The sequence below is a fragment of the Cnephaeus nilssonii genome (assembly GCF_951640355.1).
Source record: "Cnephaeus nilssonii genome assembly, chromosome: 1".
NCBI lineage: Eukaryota > Metazoa > Chordata > Mammalia > Chiroptera > Vespertilionidae > Cnephaeus > Cnephaeus nilssonii.
Genome location: NC_137072.1, coordinates 91,595,895 through 91,608,911, shown reverse-complemented (window position 1 = coordinate 91,608,911; position 13,017 = coordinate 91,595,895). Strand labels below are relative to the sequence as shown.

At 40.9% G+C, this 13,017-nt stretch overlaps 1 protein-coding gene across 1 annotated transcript in view; it reads left to right on the top strand.

The window, feature by feature from the left end:
• Positions 1 to 13,017, top strand: part of GRXCR1 (glutaredoxin and cysteine rich domain containing 1) — a gene marked incomplete at both ends in the record, with an annotated part of 86,657 nt that overhangs the window by 36,285 nt on the left and 37,355 nt on the right. The window contains one exon of the mRNA XM_079772925.1: positions 5,197 to 5,439. Within this exon, the coding sequence (XP_079629051.1) occupies positions 5,197 to 5,439 (243 nt within the window). The remainder of the gene's footprint in view (positions 1 to 5,196; positions 5,440 to 13,017) is intronic.

The following is a 13,017-nucleotide window of genomic DNA, read 5'->3' as shown; positions in this document are numbered from 1 at the left end:
AAACTGTTACTTTTAATTTTTGTTTAAGACCTGAATTCCTGAAGTTGTCTGGAGGCCACTAGCTTCTCAGTGGTTTGGGGGCATACTGGGATATGACCAGGAGGCCTTGTCGAACATGGCCAGGTTGGACGGGCAAGGGTCAAGTTGAAATGACCCATTGGATTGGCTGCATCTGAGGAGCTGGGTCTGCTCCAAGTTCACCCTCTGACAGGAGGGCTGGGGCCTAATCCTTGTCCTGGGTTCCAGTGGCAGTGCCAGTGGGTGTGGGGCTCCAGAATTGTCCCAAGATGACTAGGTGACTGAAGCGCTTACTCTTTCACGGTGACTAGTGCCGAACCAAGTGCAGGCTGAGGACACATGTTGGCTATTTAGGAAGCTCTGGGTCTCATTCACAGCAGTGTGCCCAACCCTTGCCCACACGTCTAAGTTTGCTGTGGATTGTTGCGAGGCTTCAGGGCACCACTAGGATTCATAATTAGGGGAGGTAGGGGAGGCTGGGGGAAGGTCAATTGGAAAAAAAAAGGAGACATCTGTACTACTATTTGTAATACAATAAAAAAAAGGAAAAAAAGATTCACATTTTTAAAATAAATTTTGTATTTAAATTTTTAAATTACAGTTTGTATTCAATATTATTTTGCACTCATTTCACTTGTACAGCAATAGTGGTTAGCAAATCACACACCTTACAAAGTGATGCCCCTGATATTTCCAGTGCTTAGCGGGCACCAAGATTCATCTTTTTAATCAATGGAAAGGAAGACATAGCCTGCTTTTATTAGCATCTAGGTCAGCTCTCTGAACGAGCAGGCTACAAATCCTGCTGTCTCAGACGCTTCCTCCTTCATTACGCTATTCCCATGGTAACCCTCAGCAAGGGAGAAGAGGGACAGCTAACCGCTGAGATGCTATTTTTAGAATCAGGCAGATGCTTTACACGTCTGTTGAAGGAAAGAAAATGAAACAAATGTAGGAGAGGATTTTTTTTTTAATGACCAAAGACAGTATCATTGAAAATTCATACTATAAAACTGGAAAGGACCTTGAGAAATCATTCAGCCTACCTTTACCTTTAAGAAGATCTCCTTCCAAGTCATCCCAAAAGTTGTGCAATCAGATGATTTTAGAACATTTTACTTAATAGCCTATTCTAATGGGTACCCATATCTCTTACCTGAATTTACCCTGTGTTCAATCTCAGTTCCAAGACCGAGGGAATTGGGAATGAGACTGTGCATTGTATTGTGCTCCAGCTGTGGACTATACAACCCTGAAGGCATAGCTCATTTAGCCTCTGCTACCAATGACCCTCCCGAGGTTTGCACAGCGCATGTTCTGTGCAACTCTCCACACTGGCCTTGCTTCACTTCCCTTTTTAAAATGTAAGTCCCTCCCATCCTCCTTAAAAGCCTCAGGGACTTCTCATTGCTCTTAGAAGACAGGCCTTACATCTTCACAGTGGCTATAAAGTACAACATGATATTGACCCTGCGCACCTGTCCAGAATCATTGAGTACTATTATAACTCTCTCTGTTTCAGCAAAAGACCTTATTTCAGAATCTCAACATGCCACCTGCCTCCCAGTCAAGATCTTTGCCCTCACATATACTTTCCCCCATGCTCTCTACCTAGGTAATTTCTCTGTCAAATCCTTCTTATACTTCCAATCAGTATTCAAATATCAGGAGACCCTTTCTCAACCTGTAAGATAAGAGAAGGCACTCCTGCAATAGCCTCTCCTAACATTGTGTGCGTTTTCTTAACAACATTTAACAGTTTGTTGTTTTATATTTGTTAATGTAACTTTTGAGTATCTTTTTTATTACTTTTGTTCTATGTTGTTAGGGAATTATATTCTTTGGCCACCATTATGTATCTAGTGTCCAGCACCATGTTTGGCAAATGAATTGCTCTAATAACTGAAAGAATGACTAGCAGTTATCTTAAAGGGATATAATCCCTGATTCTCTGGCAAGTCAAACTGCCTAGGTGATTGCACTGGAGCTCCTCAAAATGTCACGTGGATCTAAGTTTCCAGAAAACTTGTTAAAATGCAGATTCAGATTCAGTAGATGTGGGTGCAGACTATGATTCTGTATTTCCACTGGTAACTAACTAGATCTAGAATGTGGGTTGCCATTAGAATCACCTCAGGAGCTTTAAAAAAATTCTCTGCTCTGCGGTCCCAACCCTGGAGATTCTAATTCAATTGGCGTGTGCTTGGTGTGGGCTTTGGGGATTTGTAAAAGCTCCCAGTTTATTCTAATATCTAATATCACTCTAGGAGATCCACTCATTCCAGACAGAGCTCATCCTCAACAGCAGATGCAAGGATATTTTTGTTATCCTTTGCATCAGATAGCATCCAACGTGACCACCTGATAGGGGTGTATCTCATTACTAGTTTTTAAATGCACGACTCTCAGAGACACACAGGAGGGTGGTACCTATTGTTTAATGTCTGCGTAGAGAGCATCCTATGTGAGTTGGTTAATGTGTCAGCAAAGAGGTCCAATCTCAAACTTTCCCACTTCTACACATGGGGCAAATGCATTTCTGATCAAATATTTTTAAAATTACATGTAGCTATTGAAAAAAAGTGGAACATTTTGGGAAGACCATTTGCAGTTAAATGCAGCCTTTGCAGCCAGAAGAACAATGCATAATTACTCCAATAATAACAGGAAAAAGAGAATTTTAGTGCTCTCCCAAAAGCCTCAGCATTTACAGCGAGTTCCCTCATTCCAGGCTTGCTCAGAATGTGAATGTGAACAGGAGCAATAGGCTCATGGGGGTTTGGTTGCTGACTTTGAAGATCAGTGCTTGATCATCTAAAGCAGTGGTCGGCAAACCACGGCTCGCGAGCCACATGCGGCTCTTTGGCTCCTTGAGTGTGGCTCTTCCACAAAATACCATGGCCTGGGCGAGTCTATTTTGAAGAAGTGGCAGTAGAAGAAGTTTAAGTTTAACAAATTTGGCTCTCAAAAGAAATTTCAATCGTTGTACTGTTGATTTTTGGCTCTGTTGACTAATGAGTTTGCCAACCACTGATCTAAAGCATAGTGGTAATCTCCTTGTCTTCTCATTTATTACCCTGATTTTTCCACTGACTTATTTTTTTGTGTGGTTTTAATCTTAAAGATTTCACAATGTCTAGTAGCATTTTTGCACTTAGGACAGTACTATATTTTAAGCCTCATACTAATTGTTTTCATATTCTTGCTTACTTTATGTTCTCAGCTGACTGTTAGGTAGCTGTTGCTATTATAACATTGTACAGATTAAAAAAACAACAACACCTAAGACTTATTAGTTCATTAGCTTCTAAAAGACACACAGATGGCCAGTGGCAGAGTCCAGGTATATCAGATGCTGTTTTGACCCCAGTGTTAAGAGATGAGCAGTTTTTAGGCCAAATTCAGCCTTCAGATAGATGAGTCTACCTGGGCTCAAGTTTTAATGAGGTACTAAAATTTAGAAAGAAGAACATTTACTATAAAAATCCATGTTTCAAGCATCTATTTAAAATAATCATGTCTTAAAACAGTGAATAACATGCCTGCAAGCCTGAAGCTTGCCTGAAGCAGAGTAACATTTTTCTCTTTCATGTGACACTCTCCTTGCCTCTCACTACTATCTTCCTTAGTCCTGACCTGTCTGAGAATTTATGACACCTGCTTGTCCACTCCAATTTTCTCTGGGTTTTCAATGGAGCCTCTAAACTCTTATTGAGGGAAGAAATGACTCTTTCATCGTTAACAAACTTGGTCATCAGGAAAGAAAGATGTCCTCTCTTTCGGTGAGGTGGAGAACATTACGTTGCCATCTTCATGACTTTGGACCTTTTTAGAACTATCGGTACATATGTATCCAGCAGAGTGTTCTGATTTCTTTGAACCCAAAATGGTGGAGCTTAGTATCCTACCTTCTGATTCTGGTGTTTAGCTGGCTGGAACAGTTTCTATTCAGCGTTTGGACTTCACCTGGGTTTACAAATTGTGTGGTTGTGTTTCAACAACTGGAGCCCTGTGAAGACTCCCATGTCCCTTGTCTCATGGTGCAGCCATACTCTGTTCAGTCTCCTGCAAGTAGCACTGTGATAAGGAGGAAACGGATCTTTCCTGACGATGTCAGGACCGACCTGGTATGGTCTGAGCAATGCTGGGCAGGGTTTCCCGGGAATACAGTCCCTGATTTCTGATGTAGCAGGATCTGTTGAAAAGCAATTCTCATAGAAGGAGACTTCTCCTTTGTTGTGAGAGTTGCTTGCCTCCATTGCAGTGTACCTGTTTTTTTTTTTTTTTTAATATGATTTCAGAGAGAGGATGGGAGAGAAACATTGATTGGCTGCCTCCTGAATGCCCCCCATTGGGGATCAAGCCCACAATCCAGCCATGTGCCCTGATTAAGAATCGAACCAGTCACCTCCTAGTACATGGGACAAAGCTCAACCATCTGAGCCACACTGGCTAGGTGCAGTGTACCTGTTTCTTTGTTTCCCATCACGCCTGGCTTTGACCCACTCCCCATTTGGCTGTTGATTTCTATGCACTCCCCCTGAGTTACTCAGTCTTTCATTCCTTGTGGCAGAGCCTTCTCACTGCACACTGGAGACCTGTTACTCAACAGATCTCATGCCCATGTGTTGTGCTATTTAAACCTCGGAAAAATCTTATGACATAGGTCTTGTTATTCTCAGGAAATTGTGGTGCAAAGGACTATGAAATTTGGTAAATTGATTAGTAAGAGAATTTTCAAATGGTTAAATGCTAACCTATTTTGTTCCATATTTTACTTTGAGTTTAAGAGGCAGATATAGTAATTTAACAATGTCTACAAAACATGAGAAAAATAATTCAACCAGTCCTTATTTCACCACATGGTATGCCAAGTAAGACATCATCAGTTTTAAGATATGCCATCATTCGATGTGCCACTGAGAACAGCATAAATACTGTCAATTAAATTAGGTCATTTAAATTATGTTGATTGCTATCTCCATCTCAATTACAGATGTTTTAACTTAAAAAGTCATGTCTGAGAATTGACAAATACAGCGTTTATTCAACTTGTATTGCATGCCCTTAATATATAAGACACTTGCTAAAACCTAATTGTCTTAAAATTAATTGTCTTAAAATAAAACGGAAGAAAGTAAATGCAAATGTATTTACACTACAATGTTTTCCCTTTAGCAACCATCAACGGATTTAGAATTTGACCGTGTGGTGATTTATACCACTTGCCTTCGGGTGGTGCGGACAACCTTTGAAAGATGTGAACTGGTTAGAAAGATCTTCCAAAACCATCGAGTAAAATTTGAAGAGAAAAACATAGCTCTGAATGGAGACTATGGAAAAGAGTTAGATGAGCGCTGTCGACGGGTTTCTGAAGCTCCCTCCCTCCCTGTCGTGTTCATCGATGGCCATTATCTTGGGGTAAGGAAAATCTTATTTTTATCAAACCCAACTGGTATTGATAGAGATCTGTAAGCCTATGACAAGGTCACTTGCAACATAATCACTAGGACACTTGCTGTTTTTCAAGTTCAGACCAAAGGGAATCAAACTGTCCCAAACAATTGTACTGGTATGTGTTCAACGGAGTTCATCTCTGCAGAAGCACAGTGAGATAAAATCAGCATGAAATTTCCTTTTTTAATAGGATACATTTTTTAAATGTTCAGTGGACTTGAGTTTTGTGTTATGAAGCTCGACATGAGGTATTAAAAACTATTTTTTTGGTAGAGGCAAGAAAAATGGATTACTTGTAAGATATATATTTGTGAATTCTCTTATACCCCATTCATTACCCAGCACTCAGTTTCCTACCTAAGGAACTTAAGATGACAGTCCTGAAATGAAATCAATAAGAAATGGGGCCTGGAGCCAGAATTTTATCTGCTTGTTTAAAATTATTCTTGATTTTGGTAATGCGGCAGCATGAGACACAAATTCAGGCTTACAACAAGCAGAGAGAACTCCCAGAGCAACAAGAAAGCATGTCTGCTTCATTTCTTTTTGAGTAATACAGTTAGCATAACTCCCATTGATCTACGGACATGCTTAATCTGTGAGAAGGCCAGGAGAGGGCGCTGGAGAGCGCACTTTGGAAAACTGGGAGCAAAGAGAGGGGGAGGGGGGCTGACTACAGGATCTCTCAGAGAACAAAGAGGGACTGTCAAAGGACAGACAAATACTTGGATTTAGGTTTTGTTTTGCATCTGGTCTTAAACTTCAACTTTCAGGGGAGTTTAGGAAAAATAAAAAAACCGGAGCAGAAAATACTTAGGTTTTGTTACAGGGAATCTCATATTCTTGTCATATTCTTATAGGGAACCTGTGTTCTGATCTCCTGTCTGGAGCCATAGTTATTCGAGGCAGCCTGTCATCTTATGGAAAGATAAACGCAGGAAGCCCTGACTCAATAGCTATGACATTATGCCACCTGAGTTTCAGAGCTGGGACAGACTGCATTCCCAAGCAGAGGAATTTTGATTTGAAGTATCGAACCTCATGTATGCTATTTCAATATAGACCCTTAGGTCTCTAAAGCTGTAACAATGGTGGTGATAATCATGACATATCATAACGATAATACTAAGAACAATGCTAAACTGTGCTGTCAATGTTACACGTGCCTTCTGATCCAGTCCTCCCACAGCCTTGGAAATCAATGCTCTGGCATACTGGTTAAGAGGCCCCGGAATCAGCCAGCCTTGTTTCAGAGTCCTGCTCCGAGGCTTCCATGTCATTCTGGGCAATTTGTAAATCACTTTGTGCCTCACTTTCCTCATTTATAAAATTAGAATGATAATAGAACTACTCTCATTGGCTAATTGTGGAGATTTTATGATAGATATATTTAGTTCCTGTGCCTGGAACTAAGTTCCATTGGAATGGAACAAAGTTATATTTTCAATAAATATTAACAGTTATTACTTCTGTTTTGCAAAAGAGAACATTAAGTCCTGTGTACCAAGTCACATACAGAGCTGGTAAATGGCAGGGCCAGACTCAAGGTTAGGTCTGTCCAACCCCTTAGAACCTTGTTCTTTGGTACATGACCTCAAGGAGAGGATCTTGAACTGGTTGCTGATGCCTTCTTAGCACCAACGACAGGGCTTGGCACAAAGTCTCAAAAACAGATGTTGAATGGATGTGTCAATGATGCTCTCTCATCTCCTCAAAATCTTTCCTTCTCTCCTGAAGACATTCTTCCATAAGGAAATAAGCTGATAAACTCACCTACACCAGGGAGCAACTCACTGATAAGGGCTGTGGGCATTTGCCTTTTAACCCAGGAAAAACTCTTCTGACAACGTAGGATATTTCTCATTGTGGAACTTAAGATTCTGTGAAACTGCACAATGAAACTTAGCGTGCGACCGCCTGCTTACACAGGTACAAGGGCGGCCACGCCTGTTGCACTGCTCTGGCCCATGCTTCTCCTCTTCCAGCCTCTGAGACAATCTAACAGCCTGGGTCACCTTTTCTGCTTGTCTTTTAGTTTGGGGAATAGAAAAAGAGTGCCACAAAGGGGGGTGGGGCGCTTTTGCTCTGCCATCACTTTATTTTCACACCTAGAAGCCTAGAGGAGGAAGGATCTCACAGGTGCTACCTTGTTGCTTCTGAAATTTGCAGCATAATGCTCCAAACTTGGAGAGAGGCCAGAGACAGATATTTTTTTCCCTCACAAAAGGAGAATTATTTCTAAATCTATAACTCAAAATGGAGGTAGACACTCCAGAATAACTTGTATAACAAATTCCCTTCCTCCAAGAGCCTCTTTACTTGAATCACAGCGCATAGTTGTCAATGGAAGACACTGCTGGCATTGCAGAGCCTTTTTGCTGCAGTGTTCACGCATCTGAGATGGAAGGATGCCCTCTGCTGGGTTTGGGCATGTGGAGAAACATAATTTTTTAGGGAGAAAAAGAAGCCGATGTTGGTAATTTCCAACTGTTGGTAATTTATAACTGTGATGTTTTAAACAGTCACATGAAACCATTTGGTTTCATTTAAATTTAGATGAGTGAGAAAAATTAAGCTGTGTGAATCATCTGCATAATACAACTTTCTGTAAGGAGGGAGAGAGAGAAATAGAGTGACAGAAGGAGCCAGAGAATGAGTTAGACGGAAACAGAGGCACCTGGAGGCAGACTGTGTGACAATGAGGTGGGTTGCGGAGAGAAGGAGAACACTTTGCAGCTCCCTTTTTTCCTGTTATCATAGCCACCCCACCCAGGTGGGTGGCGCCAAAGGAATTCAGTTACCTTCATGGAAGAGAAGACAACAGAGTTCAATGGGCAGGAACAGAAGAATTGACAAGGATGTTGAGTTCTTTTCTCCTGAGGACTCTCTTTCCCAGCCAAACTAAAAACTAAAGATAAAAGCAATGCAATTGTCAAGGGAAAGAAATTACTTTAGAAAACAAATTTATACTGCCCTAGGATGCTCCATTGTTTGGGAATGGGGTCTGGGGGCGGGAGGGGGGTAGGACATAGCAGGTGGGAGCAAGTTCAACTTGGAACTTACTTAGGGCAGTTGTCCTATTCTTTTGGCACCAGAAAATCTTCTTTACACAAGATTATGTTCTGAAAGTTTAGAAAGAAATTATCTTAGAAATTGCAGTAAGAAATAGATTAGTTTTTGATTCTGGACCAACCATAAAACTCTACAGTGGAAATCCACAAAACACACACTGGAACTGAGCCATAAAACAAATAGAATGAACCTATGTGGGGACTTTGGTAGGAGAGAGAAGAATAGAAGGCCTGTTGATTTAAGTAGGTCCCTTAAATTAGCTGATATTGAGGTGTGACTGATAATACTATGTCTAGAATTGAAGTACTGTTTATTCCATTAAGAATGCAGGAATCCTTACTAAGTATAGCTAGTTTACAGACTTACAGACACTTAATACGTGTCTAGGGACCACTTGCAAACCTTCTCTAAGGCATGTTTACTCAACTCAGGGAGTCCACCAGGCTCTGCTTGGATTCCCCTTTCCTACACAGCTTGGTAAAGCTGTCATGATAATAAATTTAAGAAACCATAGATCTTACCTCATGTATTTCTTGCCACTCAGACATCATAGTTCATTGTGCTACCTAAAGTTCAAATTCATAAAAGCAATCCTCTAAAAATCATTGTTTATTGAAATGAATCATCAGTTAGCCTACCTCTGGGCAGTATCTATAATAATAAAAATGCTAATTAGACCGGACAGCCGAATGACCTTCTGGACGTCATTCTGGACATCCTTCCGGACTAAGCCCCAGTGACAGGGGCCGAGGCAGAGGCGGTTAGGGGTGATCAGACAGGCAGGAAGAGAGGTTAGGGGTGATGAGGCAGGAAGGCAGAGTGGTTAGGGGCGATCAGGCAGGCAGGCAAGTGGTTAGGGGCGATCATCAGGCAGGCAGGTGAGCAGTTAGGGGCAATCAAGCAGGCAGGCAGAGTGGTTAGAGGTGATCAGGCAGGTAGGTGAGCCATTAAGAGCCAGCGGTCCTGGATTGTGAGAGGGATGTCCGACTGCCAGTTTAGGCCCGATCCCTGCAGGATCGGGCCTAAACTGGCAGTTGGACATTCCCTGAGGGGTCCCAGATTGCGAGAGAGGCAGGCCAGGCTGAGGGACACCCCCCCACCCCGTGCACGAATTTTGTGCACTGGGCCTCTAGTAACAAAATAAAGTGAAATTGGCTGGATGTCTGTAGCAGTTATGAATTACATTATTTTTGGAATAACAGTGATCCTTTTCCACAAAAAATTCCTAAACAAACAACAACAAACCCCAAATCATGAAAAACCAGGGGTTTTACCTCCCCCTCCATCCCCGCACACACACATTAAAAATACAGTACAGGAAGATACTCTAGAGAGGTTTAAAGTTGCATGGCATCACCCAGGACCACTTTCTCTTTTACAGCTCGGCCATTCTTAGCACATGCCTTCTTTCTTCAAGGTCTCCTGACGGTTCAGGATAGTGGCTGAGACTCTTGACCTCATGCCTGCAGTCCTGGCAGGAAGGGAATGAGAAAGAAAAGTGCTAAAGGAGCTCCCTTTTAAAGAACTTTTTCAGAATTCCCACCCGACTGCCATTTGCATTGTATTGTTCACTTTTAGTTGCAAAGTAGGCTGGGAATTGTGGTCTTGATATATTGAAAAAAGTCAGGTTTTTCTTAGATGGAATATAATAACACCCAGTCTTTCATCACTTGCTGGATAAACTCTCTTGATTTTCCAAGGTTGTTTTCAGTCCTTTGCAACCCTCTCCATCTATTTCCTCCTCTTTTACACCAAGGGCATTATTGGAGAAAATCACAAAATCATAGCAAAGACGTCTACACCAGAGTTGTAATATCAAGGTCCATTATCTAATATTCCAATTAATATTGTCTGGTTTTCTATTGTGAGCCACATAACCAGTGCTCTTAATGTTCTCTAATTTCCCCAAACAAGAATCCCATTGTCATCTCCTGCTCCCTCTTTTTCACATTCATTATTATCTTTATCTTTTTCCAGCCTTCAAGTCTATTTACAGTTCCTATCTTATAGGGTATTTTAAATTTTTGAAGATATTTTATCTCAACACTAAAAAAATACCATAGAATGATTCTTCTTTATTAGTTTCTTATTCCAAATCTCTGGTTTTGATTAATGACTCCCAATTCTCCTTGTCACTCAGACTCAAGATCTCACTTTTCTTGGACTCCATCATTCTCTTCCTCATAGGTAGTCAATTGCCAAGATTTACATTGTATCCTGTGGGATCTACCATCTTAGGGACGCCTTCCAGAAGGTAAGAGTAGCAGAGCAAAGTGGAAGCAGGAGTTTGGAAGCAAGAGTGAGTTCTTTGTCTAACTGGTATGTATGTTGGACAAGTTATTTAATCTCTCCAAGATGAACATAATAAAATACCTATGCCTGGGTATTTTAGGAATTAAATGAGATCAAGCATAAATACTCACAGTTCCTGGAGGATGGTACACACTAAGTACCCCTTTGCTAATATTATTAAGGCAAGAGCTTTAGAGAAAGCTTACATATAAGGTCTATAGGTGGAAAGAGATGGAGAGAAAAAAGCAGCATTAGGATAGTGCTGGATCAATAAGTCATTCATGAGAAGAGAAAGGTGTAGACTATTATTATGAGACTACACTCAGACATCTATGTCCAAGTGGTCTAATCCATGGGGGCAGGATGCTTTACAGCATCTGAGCTTCTGGAGAGAGGTTTTGTTGTTAATAGAAAGCAGGTATCAAGGTCAAATAGCATTAAGTTTTATGTGAGCTGATATGTAGGATATTAGAGATACTCCATCTCCATTCATGACACTTTTCCATGAATAGTAAATATAATTATTTATATAGTGTTATATTTGTTTGTTTTAATACCAGATAAGTTATTCTTTTAATTAACAATGCTATTTAAAATATATTAATGAACATCTATAACATAAGAGATTTAAAGATTAACAATATATTTCTTTTCTCTTAAAATGAAACAGAACTTATGCACAAGAAACTCTATACCTTGTCCACTTTTTCCTTATAATATAAACTTTGATTTCTCTCTCCCTTTAATAGTAAGTCACTTTTACTTTATTCAACTCAGAAAGCATTTCATTACGCCAGTAGTTGACATCTTATTTGCTATTTATTACTAGAACAAAGCTAATAAATTTAACATGTGTGCCCAAGTATGGGGAATTAGGGTGAAGGAGTTAATTTCTTACATTCTTTAGCTAACATCTCCCCTTAGTCTCAGATCAAGACTAAGTTGAGAGACTGGTGGGACAACCCTTGAGATGAGACTGCAGAAGACTTACTTTATTAGGTTTTGTAAAGACAAATGTAGATAGATGCTCATAGAAGTTTCACACAGAAGCACAGACTATTGGATTTGAAAGGAAACTTAGCGGTCGACTTATCTAATGCTCCTCTCAGCAAAAGAATCCTTTCTACCACATCCCTGGGCAAAGATGAACAATCTTTGAACACATCTAGTGACAGTATCCTCACTACTGTTCAAGCCAATCTATTTTATTAGAAAGTTCTTTCTCAGTTGAGCACAAGCCTGCCTCTGACTTTCTTTACCTGTTGGTCTTAGTACTTCTACCTAGAGCAATGCAAATTAAAACAGGTTCCTCATCCTCACAACTAAAACTTCATATACAAAAATGATGTATTCTCCATGGTTCCCATGATTCGTACTCTTATCCCAAGGCTTTCTGATCTTCCACATCCTAATTATACTCCTTAGGACACACTCCAGTCTTTAAGTGCAGCACCCAAAGCTAGAGCCAGCCTTCTAGATGATTATCTCCCTGCACAGGGTCTCTATCCCTCTAATAATGGAGCCTAGATTTCCTTTAAGCATATTTACCATACAATTGGTCATACTGAGTCTGAGGCCATGTACACTGTGGTCTGCTGGTGGGTGGGCTAGAGCTGGGTGGTCCGGGATGGCCTTACATAGCTGGAAAGGGCTCCTCGGATTTCCTCCACCTGGCTTCTCTGGGAGATTATCTGGGATGTGTTAAATGGTGGCAAAGGAGTTTCTCGCAGTGAAAGAGGGCAAGCCCAACGCTCAAGCACTTTTCAAGTTTCTGCTTGTTCCATGTTTGTTTTTGTCCCATTGACTAGAGCAGGTCACATGGTCAGATCCAAATACAAGGTGGAGAGAACAGACTCAAGTCTTGATGGGAGGACCACCAACGTCATGTGGTAGAGAGTGTCCATACAATGAGGCCTGGACAACTTAGGGGCCATTACCACACAGTCTACCAAAGTGCAGAACGTTCACATCATCTAGTCACGGCTTTTTGCCTGAGACAGGTGTGCTCACTGACATTTTCATATTTTTCATGGAGGACTGGATACTTTTACTAAAGTCAGTCCAGATAATTACGTTTTAACATTCCATGTGCCCATGAAATTTGTTTGTGGAACAGTTTGGCATTCAATGACCAGCTGTATGGAACTAATCAAAGTACCAAATCTCCCTGAAATTTCC